This window comes from Ceratotherium simum, chromosome 26, assembly GCF_057802395.1.
Source record: "Ceratotherium simum simum isolate JZ-2026a chromosome 26, ASM5780239v1, whole genome shotgun sequence".
NCBI classification, from domain to species: Eukaryota; Metazoa; Chordata; class Mammalia; order Perissodactyla; family Rhinocerotidae; genus Ceratotherium; species Ceratotherium simum.
Genome location: NC_141925.1, coordinates 19,610,300 through 19,625,529, shown reverse-complemented (window position 1 = coordinate 19,625,529; position 15,230 = coordinate 19,610,300). Strand labels below are relative to the sequence as shown.

The window sequence follows — 15,230 nt, the reverse complement described above, 5'->3', positions numbered from 1 at the left end:
CCACCTTCAGCTTTGGTAAAGAATGCATCTTCCATGTATGACACTGTTTCTCAGGAAAATATGGGCTGGCATGTTGTGTAGTTTCCAGCAGGAAATTGTTAAGAAAAATAGGACAGTGCTAGATTTTAGCTTATCACATTGCTTCCTATATAGAATAGACTGGAAAATGTCTGAAAACCCACAACTGCCATGGAGGCAGTACGAGTTAGTGAGAGGAGCTTGGGTTAGAAGCTACACACATCTTCCTAACCCCACGACCTCAGGTGAGGAACCTTACTCTAACATGGCGACCACATTAGCGAGCCAGTGGGGTCGTGCCTGCCTCACGGGACCATTACCGAGGAGGAGCATGGATATTTTCTGCATTGTTTCCTTTTCCCCTGCTTAGGCCATGCCACTGTTTTTCTGGTATATAAAATGTTTAGAGTCTTAGTTTAGAGGACATTTTTAAATACCTCAGCATTGTTAAAGATACTTGTTTTAAGTTTTCATTTGGAATGTTTATTTTGATGTGTTCTTTATTTTGCGCTAGTTCTAGCTATAATTACATGGTATGTGTATGGCTAAGTTCTGTAAGGATTCTAGAACAGTGCTTCCCAAACTATCTGTGATGAAGAACCTGTCTTTTTCTTTTTTAAAATTTCGAATCCTTCATGAACCAATACTTCTGCAAAAATACAATAAAAATATCGTGGCAGTATCAGCTTGCCATAAAAGTTTTTAAGTGCTCATCTCAATTTTGGTGTTTATCTTGTGGACTGACGCCAGTCTGTGGGCTACAGTTTGAGGAGCACTGGTCTAGAAAACACTTCAGAAAATAGTGCTAGGAAGAAAAGCAAATAGAATTATTTTGTAAATACATCGTTTACCCATTGAGTTACTGTGCTCCTTACTTTCCAATCTGTGACTGAGGACAGACCATCTTAAAGAGAAACAGACTGAAGCTAGTGGGAGGTTGCTCTGTCCCCTTCTCTTGGGCATGTTGCCCCTTACAGTTCTACTCCCACTGTCCCCCCAGAATAGCAGCCACCTCGCCAGCTGGGTCGTGTGTCCATCAAGCCTGACCTGACACCATTGACCAAACAGTTGCTGTTTTACTAGCTCCATTTGCTGCTTCTATCTCCATTTCTCTCCCTTGCTGGTTCTAGTGAGTCCGTAGCTGCAGATGACTTTCCTCCCTACAATCGTAGATTCGTATTCTGCTCTTTTTTGGGACCTGTCTGGTATGGCCCCTCCTCTCCTGGGTCCCTTTCATCTCTTAGGGTTCCATACTTGCAGAAGTGGTGGTGGCCTATCGAGGGGGTCACTCCTGGTGCCTCTCAGGACCTTATGTCCCCTGGAGCCATACTAAGTCTGTTCTTGTATTCAGCTAAATATTCTAGCACTCACTTATTCTCACCCCAATAAATGGGTATTTTAGAAAGTGTGATAAGAATGTACCTTTCTGGATCAAGCTTATCACACCCTTTGATAAATCCTTACAGGATGACGTGGCTTCTTGAACACTAAGTTGTTGTCTGTTCTTGCTGGTTCTTGAACGCTCTTTATTTCTATCTCAGGTTCAGAACTTGACCTGAGAAAAGGCCACATGCATTCATGAGCTCAAATGTTCTCAGTTTGCCTGGGAATTTCCATGGGGCAGTCATTGATGCTGCCCCTGAGGGAGACAGGGTAAGGGTTTAAGTGCAAGCTCAGGGACGAGATAATCTGAAATGAGCTGTGCCCTGCCCTTCACCAGCCTTGTGACCTTGGGCAAAAGCTGGTTCATCTTTTTGAGCCTATGTAAAATGGGAATAATGATAGAACAAATCTCATAGGACTGAATAAAATGCCGGGCACATAGTAAGTGCTAAACAAATATTAGCTGCTCTATTATTAGTATCACTATTTCTACTTCTGTTATTTCCTATCTCTAATAAACACTAAAACATTATGACATGCTTTAATCAGGGTATCTCAGCCCTAGCACTATTAACATTTTTGCTGGATAATTCTTTGCTGTGGGGCTGTCTTGTGCATAGTAGGATGTTTAGCAGCGTCCTTGGTCTCTACCCACTAGATACCAGTAGCATCGTCCCCCCCTGTTGTGATAATCAAAAACATCTCCATTCATTACCAGCTGTCCCCTGGGTGGCAAAACCATCCCTGGTTGAGTCCCACTGGTTTAACTAAATAAGTATATTGTGTTTTCTAAGATTATATAGAATTTCATCTATTTGGATATTTGGAATTTCTTGAAACATATTGCCCGAGTGTGATACGGGATTCGGAATTTTTACTTCTTTCTGTGTTACTACATGCAGTCTTAAAAAGTTCTTGAATTACTTATATAGGCCTAAGAAATGGTGTCTGTGGGTAGACTGATGGCTGGTGCAGCCACCCCCGTACTGATGGTGGGCTCTTTTGGCAGCATACTGTAAGAACTCGGTGGACGGTCTCTGGTACTGCTTCGATGACAGTGATGTGCAGCAGCTATCGGAAGATGAAGTCTGCACACAGACGGCGTACATCCTCTTCTACCAGAGGCGGACAGCTATACCATCGTGGTCGGCCAACAGCTCAGTGGCAGGTAAGGCTGGCTCTCTTCTTGGGCAGTTTTTGCCAGAGCAGAAGATTATAATTAATGGTCCAGAGAACTTCTCCAGAAGGTCTCATGACTCTGTGAGTTTGATCAGATTAATTCTCACATTTGCATTTAATCTGGAAACCAGAATGATTGCAATCAAGGAAATGGGTGGAGTGTGAGCAGCTGTGAACCAGCAGAGTTCAGATGGAGGTGGAGTAGAGCTGGGCTCAAAGTAAGCTCGTGATTTTTACTTGTGGAGTAAATGAATGAATGAATGAGCTAAAAAGCAGTGTGGCATGCTACTCTAATAAGGGTAGGGATTAGGGATTAGAATGAGGGATTTGGAAATAGAGTGGAGACTTCGCTTTGCCATATTTTGGTTGGGTTATCTTGGAGCACGTCCCATCCAAGCCACATATTTATCATCTGTGATATGGGTGTAATAACAGTACCTACCTCATGGGGTCATTGTATGCATCGGATTAGCTAAATGTATGTTACAGCATTTTGTAAAGGGTAAAGCACCATTAGAAGTAGTTGTTCTTTCCAGTAAGATTGGCCTGTTCTGTTAGGGGAAGGGTTGAAGGCTGTCATAATAGTGGATGGATTGGGTTTAGCCTGATGGGATCTAGTCTGTTGTGTTTAATAAACACAGAAACCAATACCCACACACAGTATGGATGCATCCACACACAATCCAAACAAGGGGGCGCTTAATGCAGAGGTTAAGAGAATGTGACAAAGGACAGTGGTAATGTGTCATCGGGGTAGGGAATATTCATCCCTGCTCCCCTTGAAGCTTGTGAGGGCTAGGTTTGAAGCCACTAAAGGGAAGCACCACTGAAGCAGAGTGAGCCCCCGCTGGAGTCAAACCCCAGCCAGTACACCCATCTGTCTGTAGCACTCACTCAGTTAACAGAAAGTGGAAATTCAGTGCTTTAAGGCCTTCCCTCAGTGCTTTCCCGAGTCTGAGAGATGCTCAGAGGTCTACTTGAGTCATGTTCTCAATTTCGAGAGCAATTTCTGTTGCTCTAATATATATTTAAGGGCATCCCTGGAACAGATTGACATACAGCCCTGTGTGTCTGCATTTGTGTATGTGTTAGTATATTAATATTGTGGAAATGATTTAAAAATTCCATGAAACAGCGAGGCTAAGAAAATAACCCTGCACTACCGCTCTCTTTCTTTTCTTTCTCTGTGTCAGGAATATTACTGCAAGTGCTTAGAACAGTGCCTGGCACATAGGTGCTTAATAAATATTTATAGAATGAATGAATAGATGAACGATTGTCTATATTCCATTCTACTGCTGGCACTTGAGACTTGGACTTTGCATTATGATATGTCCATCCCTATACTTGTATTTCATTACCAAACGTGTGTGGGAACCTGCACTCCCAGTTAAGTTTCTCACCTTAACAGGGTATTTGAGCAGGCACAGTGTGGAGTCTGGGAGTTGATGCTGACCTGGTGGTGAGGACATCAGCCACGCCCCAGCTCAGGCGCAGCATCTTCCTGAGGGTGTGTGCAGTGCAGGCCGGTCCCGGGATTCTGGCCTGACTTCAATGCCAGCTTCCTTTTCTGCAGGCTCCACAAGTTCTTCCTTGTGCGAACACTGGGTGAGCCGGCTCCCGGGGAGCAAGCAAGCCAGCGTGACCTCTGCAGCCTCCTCCAGACGCACCTCTTTGGCCTCGCTGTCTGAGTCCGTGGAGATGACTGGGGAAAGGAGTGAAGATGATGGTAGGTGTGGGTTTTGGTGACAGATTTCCAAAATGGCAACTCATGGACACAGCACAGAGTCCCTCATGGTTAGGAACAGGTTCCAAGAAGATTGTGGGAGAACGTAAAACGGATTATGGAGAGCAGGGCTGCATAGCTGTGGGTTATGATCTTAAGTAACATTTTATAAAACAGGGTCATTTGCTTTTCCTAGTGCCCTAGGACTTTTCCTTCCACTTCATTATTTTCCACTTTTTTTTTTTTTTTTTTTTTTGGTGAGGTAGATCTCTTGGCCCTGAGCTAACATCTGCCAATCCTCCTCTTTTTGCTGAGGAAGACTGGCCCTGGGCTAATATCCATGCCCATCTTCCTCCACTTTATATGGGACGCCACCACAGCATGGCTTGACAAGCAGTGTGTCAATGCGCGCCAGGGATCCGAACCTGCGAACCCCGGGCCGCCGCAGCAGAGCACGCGCACTTAACTGCTTGCGCCAGCGGGCCAGCCCCTATTTTCCACTTTTAAGGTCTAGTGTGCAGGCTGGAGCTTAACTCTGTACAGTAATGAATACATTTTTTTCCAAGTGCTTTTTAAGGTCCTCAGAATAGCTGTAAGGGGACTCACTGAGTTGTGATTTGCCCAGGGCCACGTGGTGAGGAGTCACTGTGCTGGGCCTGGTATAGAGGCTTTCTGACTCAGCTTCTCACCTTTCCACCATGCTGTTTCCCTTAGAGGCATTTGTGGCCTATCCTTTTAAGTACAGAATACAGAAGTGTCTAGAACAAAAACTATTGCCTCTGCATAAAAGTAGTTTTTAGGAATTCTGAAGATAGTCACAATAAAAAACTTTGAAAATCTGATAAAAATTGACCTCTGTTTTTTTTTTTTTTTTTACCTTCACTTACTGCTTGAGTAGTGTCAGCTCAGCCCTTAGTTCTAACAGGGCCCCCCGGTGGTATGGGAAGGAGCAGGCAGCCAAAGCACTGAGAGCTGGAAGGAGGAGAGAGTGAGCTCAGCTTCTATAATGAGGACGGTGACTCATCTTCCAACAAATCTCATTCTGCGGCCAGCATTTCGATCGCTGTAATCTGCTTCTAGTAGTGATGGATAATTCTGAGAACATGAAATGGAGAAAAAAAAGCAGGAGGTTGGAAGTACAATGCCAGACTGAGAGATCTGCATTGTAGCTCCGGCTCTGCTGCTGCTTCTGGCTTGTCGCTTTTTTATTTGTAAAATAAAAGTATTAGGCTGTAATTGCTAAGCTCCTGACAGTTTATGAAAAGCTGATGAGTGCATCTTTGCTTGTGTAGGTAGAGGTTATTTTCAATACAGCCTTTAAACTTACAATTCAGTGTCATTTTAACAATAAGCCTAGATATCATTTGCCCCTGGTCTATTTTTAAGCAGTGCAGTTGGTGAAATCGATATCCTCTTAAGCATCATCATCACATTGTGATGCTGGGTGGTGCCCATAGAACAGTGCTTATCTTAGGATCTCATCCAGACACAGCTTTATAAATACTACAGCTATGGTATCAAGTATGTATAGAATTCCACTTAGAATATTTTCTTTGGAAGTTTTAAGTCACTCAGGGTGGGAGTATATTATTCTAATTATGAATATTGTCTTTGGAAGTTTTAAGTCACTCGGCATAGGGGTATATTGTTTCGAAGTCTCTTTAATTTTTTCCACTGGTCCACTTCGATAGTCAGTACTTACAGGCCAACCTACATGTGGCATTGAGGGCAGGACAAGCGGTTGTGGTTCTGATATTAGCACTGCCTCTGATTATCTCTGTGATCTTGGGCAAGGACATCACTTCCATGAGCCCTGGATGTCCTTAGGAAGAAGCAGCAGGTGGATCACCAGCTCACATTGATTGAGCGTCTGTGGAATGCCAGGTGCTTTGCTGGGCACAAGACTTTCAAGATTTTAGTTAATTCTCATAGTAGCCTTGTGAGTTAGAACAGGGGTCAGCAGGCTACAGCTCACAGACCAAATATGGCCCCTGCCTTTATTTGTAAATCAAGTTTTATTGGAACCCAGTCACACCCATTTGTTTATGTGTCACCTGTGGCTGCTTTGGTGCTACAGTGGCAGAGTTGGGTGGCTAGCCCACGAAGTCTGAAATATTTGCTGTCTGGGCTTTTGCAGGAAAAGTCTGCTGACCCCTAATGTGGAGCAAGAAGGTAAAGAGTCGGCTGGCCGAATCCCCGAGTTAGAATGTCCCTGTTTTATAGATAGGGGAACTGGGCTCAGAGAAGTTGAAGTCACATGGCTGCTCTTTGACCCCAGACGTGCTGACTCTGAGGCCATGCTCCTATCATTCCACGAGGCTTGCCTTCCTTCCATCTTCCTTCCATCTTTAGATGTTATGAGGAAGTTTTGTTGTTTAGCTTAACAAAATTCTCTTTGCTGTATTCAGGAGGTTTCTCAACTCGACCGTTTGTGAGAAGCGTCCAGCGTCAGAGCTTGTCGTCCAGATCTTCTGTCACCAGCCCTTTGGCGGTCAGCGAAAATTGCATTCGACCTTCTTGGTCCCTGTCTGCTAAGCTGCAGATGCGCTCCAATTCTCCTTCCCGATTCTCAGGGGACTCTCCGATTCACACCTCCGCCTCTACCTTGGAGAAGATCGGGGAGGCAGTGGACGACAAGGTCTCCATCTCTTGCTTTGGTAGCTTGAGGAACCTTGCCAGCAGTTACCAGGAACCAAGCGATAGTCATAGTCGACGTGAGCACAAGGCTATGGGTCGGGCCCCTCTGGCTGTCATGGAAGGTGTGTTCAAAGACGAATCAGACACCCGCAAATTGAACTCCAGTGGTGTAGATACACAGAGCAAAAACTCAGCACAAGGGGATCGTGTGCCCCCCATCTCTGATCCTTTTGATAACAATAACCAGATTGCTTATGTGGATCAGAGTGATTCTGTAGACAGCTCTCCAGTCAAAGAGGTGAAACCCCCCAGCCAGCCAGGCTCCCTCACGAAGAAACCAGAGAGCACAACCAAGAGATCCCCCAGCTCCAAAGGCGCTTCTGAGCCAGATAGAAGTGTGCGGAAGGGGAGACCAGTCTTGGCAAGCCAGGAGTCATCTCTTTCGAGTACATCCCCTTCTTCTCCTGTTCCTGTAAAAGTTTCTATAAAGCCCTCTCGCTCCCGAGGCAAAGCAGATTCTTCTTCCAGGGCCAGTGGACGGCATTCCTCCCCTGCCCCTGCACAACCCAAAAAAGAGTCCTCCCCCAAATCCCAGGACTCCGTGTCGTCTCGTTCACCCCAGAAACAGAAGTCAGCCCCTTCTCTCACTTACCTTGCTTCCTCCACATCTGCCAAAAAAGTCTCGGGCCCTGCCACGAGGGGCCCCTTCCCTCCTGGGAAGGGCAGGACTTCAGACAGGAGCTTAAGTAGAGAGGGCTCCAGACAAAGCCTGGCTTCCGACAGAGCCAGCATTGCCTCCAGCTCCAAACCCAGCTCCCCACGGGTGAGCCAGGCCAGGGTGGGGGAGGGCCGAGGGGACGGAAAACACGTCAGGAGCTCTTCCATGGCCAGCCTGCGCTCCCCCAACACGAGCGTGAAGGCTGGTCTGAAGCGGGACAGCAAGTCGGAGGACAAGGGGCTGTCCTTCTTCAAGTCAGCCTTGAGACAGAAGGAAACCCGGCGGTCGACTGATCTTGGCAAGACAACCTTGCTCTCCAAGAAGGCCAGTGGGAGCTCTGTCAAGTTGGCCTGTAAGAATGCCGGGGATGAGAAGGCCGAGAAAGCCTCCCAGCCTCCAGGTTCCCAGCAGCCAAATGCAAATGCATTTGGAAAAGAGCAGCTTGTCACCAAGGACCCTGCTTCTGCTAAACATTCCCTGCTGTCCACTCGCAAATCCAAGTCTTCCCAGCTAGATTCTGGAGTGCCCTCGTCTCCTGGTGGCAGGCAGTCTGCTGAGAAATCTTCAAAAAAGTTATCTTCTAGCATGCAAACCTCTGCACGGCTTTCTCAAAAACCTCAGTGATATTTCTGCAATCCGAGTGTTTTATCTGTAAAGATGTTTATTTATTTAGAACCCCATCCCTCCCACCAAAGCCCTCTATGCTTTCGTTTTGTATTTTTTGGGTTACGTGCCTGATGTGTGTGTGTATGTGAGTGTGCGTGTGTGTGTGTGTGTGTGAGAGGAGAATTCAATTGCAAATTGTTAAAAGCGTCGCCTTATTCTGCCATTGAACCAAATAACAGCCATAGGCAAAGCATTGATACCAAGCTAACTGGAATAATTGTAGACGATACCCTGGATGGTCCCTTTAGCAACTGTACATATTTCTTTCTAGAGAACTCTAATGACTTTCGTTGGACACTAGGGTTTTGAAACCTGTGAACCAGTTAAGCTATCATTAGTGTGCTCTGTGGAAGGACGAATTATTTGACTTGGGTTTCATCTGAGCAGGATTTGTCCTCACTACGGATTGTCATGTGGCACCAGGAGCTCTAAAAACTGTGACACTAACAGCGAAACAAACTGAGAGAAAACTGTTGCTTTCTGCACTTTGGCCCCCTCTACCAGTCTTTGTAAAGGGCAATATTTTAACACTAATGTTTCTCAGGTATATACTCAGCTAGTCTAGGATGGATATGAATCAGTAAAAGGATTAGAGAGGAAGGTGGCCTGTGGGTGGCTGTCATTTCTCCTACTGCCACAGATAGAAGTTTTAGAGCTAGAAATGAAGTCTTTCACTGCCTTCATATCTGCAAAGATGTATGTACCATCATATGTACCATATGACTCTTGGGATATGTCCTAAGAGGTGGCAAATTGGATAGCCAGGAAGCCAGTCACTAGTAGTTAATTTTTTTTTCCTTCTAAATTTGCTAGCTAAGGCCATTGGGATTTTGAAATGTAGTAGAGCAGTTAACACCTTTGAAAGATTCCTGGAAAAAAATGGATTCTAAACTGGATGCATGAATCTGTACCGTTTTCCTTCTCTGGTGTTGCTTTTCTCTGTGTTAGAAGTTGAAAGCTCCATGCTGCCCCGTGTGTGCATGCCCTTGTTTCCTCCTCTTGCAACTTGGAGAGGAAAGAAGTTGCCTAATGCCAAAAGTCAGTGCTGGTGTGTTGAAGCGATGTGTGACACAGTATTACACGTACACTTCTGATCCTGCCTGTCCGTCTTAGTTATGACTGCTTTTCAGTAACTCATTTACTTCTTCTTTGTGCTTAAGATTTAATCTCTTACCCAGAACTCACAAGCAGGATTGGAGTGTGTTCCATCGGGCATTGTCGGTGCAAGTTGCATTTCTTGTTTAGAAAAATGGGAACCTCATGAAAATCTCACAGATAAGCAAGATATATAGTTTTTCAAGGTTTTTGGAGGTATCCTGGCAGTTTAGCCTTTTCTATTTTTTTTTTCTATTTTTTTTTATATGTCAGGAGTGTCACGGTCCTGATTCTCTTTGAATAGCATTTGTCACTTTGCCATGAAATATAGCATGCTAAGTTTATATGCTTTTAAATATTAGTTTTTTTAAAAATCATAGAGTCTTCAAGTTCTTCCTGACCTCCTGGTGCACAGATCCATTTATAATCTCCCTTTTCAGTATTGCCATGTGTGAAGTAACTAGAACACATATACACCTATACCTATGAATTCTGCACTGCCTTTTTTTTTTTCCTTTTTTTTCTGTGAATACCTCTTGGGAAATGTTTCCAGTAGGTTCCTTAACTTTATTTTGCTGCTAATTTGAGCATTAGCAGGTAACTTGCAAGTCTAGAGGCCATTTATGTTGAGGGTAGCTGGAATTTTAGACCCTTGCAATATATGAGACGCATATTCAGCCTTGTGAAAGTTACTCTAGTGCTCCATGAAATTCGCTTAACACAGGCCTGTTGCCCATTGCACTCAGTCCTGCACTCATCGCTTCACTAGGTGTCCTCGTTCCCCTGATGGGCATCTGGTTTCCCAAAGCAGCGTTACCCTCCTCTGCTGTAGCGTGCCTGCCGACGACTGGCTGCCTTTGATGTTGTTATTGCTTCCAGCAGCACATTGACAGCCCGATCAGTGTTTAGCCCCTGCTAGTTTTCCTGTATCACTTTTATTTCCTGAAAAAGATGCACCAAATATGGGATCGTCAATATCAAGAATTGAATGTGTGTCTGATTTGAACTTCTCATCTGTCTTTAACAGGTAAATCTCATTTGAAATCTCCTTTCTGAAGCTCTGAAACAGTCTTAGAATTATAGTTGACTGCACAAAGGGTTTTAATAATGCCTTTTTGAGTGGCTGTAATCAGTTAAACAGTAGTGGAAACTAGTTTAATTTTCACAATGGTAAATATTTTTGTTCTTGAGTCCTCCAGGAATGGATTCTCCATCCTACCTAGTGTCTTAAAAAACAAAACAAAACTCTACAAACTCCTTTAGTTTTCCATGGGATCTAGAAATAAAATTTCACTATCTATAAACTGTATGTCTTTGGAGTTTAGTCCTTGTTTCAGATTTAAGTGGAAAATCAGGAAGTATTATGGCATTGTCTAGACATCTTTAGGCTATTAGATTTCTGTGGTTGATCAACAACGAGAATTTCATCCCTAACTCTGAGGTGCATCTTTTAAGCCACAGAAAAGGAGAACTTGCCCAAAAATTTGGAAGTGCTCTTCAAGCACTGAAGTACCTTATGGGAAAATCATTACTTGGTTCAGTTCAGCTCTTTGGTAGGGTTTGGGGCATGGTGTGTGTTTTGTTTTTTATTTTCCTGGTGATGTTCGGCACAATAAACATATATGTGTTTTGGGTTAAGAATCATCTGCTAAGGATAGTAGGCCTGAGTTTCTGTTTGACAGCCAGGTGGGCCCAATTAGAGCAGACATTCCTGGTAGGCACAAAATAATCCCCAACCCTAGTGCTGCATCTGTAATGTTTGTTTGCTTTTAAAAAACTTTTTACTCTGGATTTCTTTTCCTGTAAACATCCAGTGCACTGAGGCTATATCATTCCTTAAGACAGCCCTGCCCCTTGCCTTTGTAGTCCCTTGTATAATGTGGAAGCATAAAGAAACTGTTAAACTCATGTCATCTGAAGACCATCTCCTACCCCTTTTAGTATCTTCTCATCCTAAAAGCAGCCTAACTGAAAGTAAGTACTGCACTGGACCAATAGAAGTGGATGTGGGAGTATTTGTGGTGTGGTAAAATATTGTATTATCTGTGAGGCTGCCCTAAACTTGTGTAATCATTCTTTCATCATTCATTCATTCATTCTGCACACGTTCATTGAGGGCCTGCTTTGCTTGTAAAGGGAAGCGGAAAGCGTCAGGAATTTGCTGTAGCTGAGGAACCCTGGGGCACAGCCGCTGAACCAGGGGACGCTGATGATGTCCTAAGTGGAGTGACAGTCCTCCTGAACAAAGAGATCACATGGATTCTGGTGAATCGGCTAAGGCTTGTGGTTTTCTTGAGCAAGTCTGTTCCGTTCTGGAAACCAAAAGTGCCCTTCTTCATCTTTGGAGACGTTTTACTCTTATATCCACTTTTTCAGACTGAGCTGTCTCTTCTGCTTAGGGGTTGAAAATCCATTACGAAGTCACTTTTCATTAGAATTTGGTCATCCACGTTTGTATGAGTTGGATGTGGGGGTTTTTTGGGGAGTGGGGGGAAAAATTGTCATCCCTCTAAAATAACTATCATGAAAAAAAGTAAGAACAGTATGTAAAGGAAACAGTAGTGGCAGCCTAGGAAAAATGGAGCAGAGAAGAGCTGTGGACAAAGCTCATGTATTTCAAATAAACATGTTTTTAAAAGTAGATTGACATCTGACCTTACATTTTATTCTGACAAATTACTGAACAGCTAAAGTTGTTGTTTCCAATGTGGGTTATTATAATTATTGGATGCAAAGATAATTAGTGTTTCTGGGTTGGGTTTTTGAGATAGTATGCAAATCATAAGCACAGTTGCAATAAAACACATATTCTGTGAGGCACACTGAACTTTTATTATTCGGAATTGAGAAGGGAAAAATTGGCTGACAAACCAGCCAATTTTTATGTCATAAACATAAACACAAAAAGTAGCTGTTACTGCGTGGGCTGTCTTCAGTTGCGTAAAGGGTACATTATCGTTAAACCTGACTACATATTTTGGGGGGAAATACTTTGCTTTTATGTAAATGAACACTCAGTGTCTCACCCTGCCTTACGGTCAGCTCACAAAATGTTTTGCAGCTGCATTTTGAGCGTGACTGATCATTTTTTTCCCCAAGTAATGCAAACAGTTTTGCATGGCCTCCATCTAACCCAGAAAGCATGCTGTTACTACCTATGCAAGCAACTGATGAAAAATAGAGACTACACTAAATGTAAGTTTAAAAAAAAAAAAAGGCAACTCTTAGATGATGGAGCTCTATTTTTGAATTTGTAATTTTTCAAATGTGGCTTAATCATCAGTATAGAAGAGCATGAATGTGGTTTCTTGTTTTGCTTAGCATATATTTCTGTTGGCTGATTTTTTTTGATCATTGGCCAGATTGTGTGTAAAATAAGTATTGTGCAAGCAGAAGAGGAATTGGATGTGTTGAACACATGCTGGTTTATATACTGTATTTAGCCTAAAGACTTTGGTAAAGTATTTTGTTCTAAAACTAACCTGCCATTTTCTATAGATTTTAATTTTTTATATCTTCTAGGGTTCTATCGTGGTCACAAGGAGAGAATGTGGCTTCTAATAGTGCTAACAATTTTAAAATGCTTTTGTAGAGACTTAGAGCTGTTTTGGAAAACTTCGGAGCTTCCCAGCCACTGGTCACACAATAAGACTAAGCTCGTGGGATTTATGGCAGTGTTGTACAGCGGATTAGGTTCTAGATCCATCCCACATTCATTTAAAACTGGTGTTTCCCAGTTTTGGGGAGAGGGGAGATCCATAGCAGCCTTGGGAGGCTTTTTCAGATGTCGCGTGTGCTCTCCCCACATTCTGTTAAGCCTCTTCTGAGTGACTTGTCTGAGATTCTGATACCTGACATTCACTAGAAGCATCTAGGGAACTTTTAAAAGTGCCTGGGTCCTCCTCCTAAGCTTTTGATCTAATTAGTGTGGGGTGGGTCCCAGGAATTGACGTATATTTTAAAGCTCCTATGTGTTTCTAATTTGCTGTCAGAACTGAGAACCACTGTGATTTGCCCTCTGTTTGCCGAGAACCATGGTGAGAACCACTGCCATACAGAGTACTCAGGAGTGACTCAGATTCCTCTGTTACATTGGAGAGGAAAGAAAAAAAAAAGGTTGACAACTACTGATATCAACCTCCTGTTGACATAAGGGGGCCTTTCTGATTTGAGGCCTGACTCGGGAGCTTGGAGCATTCATTTTGTGGGTGGCCCAGCACTTGCCAGTCTGGTGGGAGTTGGTAGTCCTTAGTTTGCTATAGTGGCCAGAGTGCCCTTTGTGGTGTGCATCCTTCCCAGAGCCTTTCCCCCGGATGCCACCGTGGGGCCAGACCCCTTGGGGGTAGAGAAGTCACTCTGAGTTAGAAAATGCTGAAGTAAAGCCTTCACTGACCCTGGAAAACCTGTCCCTGATTTTGATAGAAGGATTGTCTCTTTGTAGTAATTATAATAGCAAACCCCAGGCTGCCGCCAGGTTTCCTATTTAGCTTATTCTCTACTTATCCAGAATGTAGTTTCAAGAGTTATTTTTAGTTTAAAAATGAATGTGAAGCATTTTATTTGAAGTCCTTTTTTTTTGGTAACCTTCGTTGGTATTTTTTCATGTAATTAAAAAAAATCAAATAATACTCATCCAAAAGTTGGGCAGATATATGTTACCTATGGCGGCAAGTGAAATTTAGTTTTAATCTGTGGTGAGCTGAGCGCACTGCAACATCCTCAGACTAACTCGCTGTGCTTCTCCAGTGGTTTCATCCTGGTGAGCATAATGCTGCCTACAAAAAAAGGAAATCAACACAATTTACCTGGTGTTTTCAACATTTCAAAGAATAAAGATTTAAGTCAAAATCCAAGCTGGAAGTGCCCCTTTAGAAAGGCCATCCAGGGCAGTGATGCTGCTGTCGTGAAGACACAATACGAAATCTCCCAGGTGCTATTCTAAAGGGTGTGGTGTCGTTACTGCAAGAGAGGAGACAGTGACGGGGTCTCCGAAGCTCAAGTTCTCTTTGTAGGCCTGTCAGATGTGCATTTATGTTCCCGCTAGGCTTGCTCACCAACTGTGCCTCTCACCACTGGTTAAAATTGAATTCAAGCCCCATTACGAAAATGATTTCTGGACTGAAGTCTTCAGTTTCTACACTGGAATTTCTATAGCTGTCTCAAAAGCTGCATGTCATATCACTGTACGCAGAAGTGCTTTCGTATTGTTCATTCACCGCTCCTAGTGATGCTGTATAATTTTCTTCTTTAGTTGTACAGTAATCTGGAAGGCAGGATGTCTTTCCTTGAGGCTGGAAGAAAAGTGTATCACACATTCTAAATTATTTCAGAACAAGTGCATGAGATGTGTCACTGACTTCTGTTATTTATTTGTATGTTTTACTATTCAAGGTGTATGCACTTTTAAGAAGCAGAATTTATATTTTTATGTTGAAAACGTTTTATTTCTGGAACAGCAGTTGATTATATAGTATACAGTTGGAATTAAGAGAAAAGTGGAAAATGTAACAAAATATAATAAATTTATTACATGATGCCCTCTTCAAGCCATATTCCTCTTTCTCCCCTTGCCAACCTCTATCTTTTTGGTGTTGACTAACCTTGGAAATTAAGCAGAAATTATATTTGTACTACATTATACAAAATGTTGTAAAATCGTAGTGTTAAATGAAAAAATCAAGTCACAGAAGGATTCATACAGATACTCTATGTAAAATTTTAAGACCGAAAAACACATCCATGCTGATTTAATTTTCACAATCAGTGGTTATTATTCCCACTTTCTCCAAGAGGCAGTTTGTCGTGGGC

The 15,230-nt window shown here is 43.2% G+C and overlaps 1 protein-coding gene across 2 annotated transcripts in view; it reads left to right on the top strand.

The window, feature by feature from the left end:
* The window catches only part of USP31 (ubiquitin specific peptidase 31), a 72,034-nt gene extending 57,066 nt beyond the window's left edge, over positions 1-14,968 (top strand). For both annotated transcript variants that reach the window (XM_087417121.1, XM_014796975.2), the window contains 3 exons: positions 2,411-2,569; positions 4,157-4,309; positions 6,715-14,968. In XM_087417121.1, coding sequence (XP_087273247.1) covers positions 2,411-2,569; positions 4,157-4,309; positions 6,715-8,285 — 1,883 coding nt within the window. In that variant the 3' untranslated portion in view covers positions 8,286-14,968. The remainder of the gene's footprint in view (positions 1-2,410; positions 2,570-4,156; positions 4,310-6,714) is intronic.
* Positions 14,969-15,230: the final 262 nt, after the last annotated feature.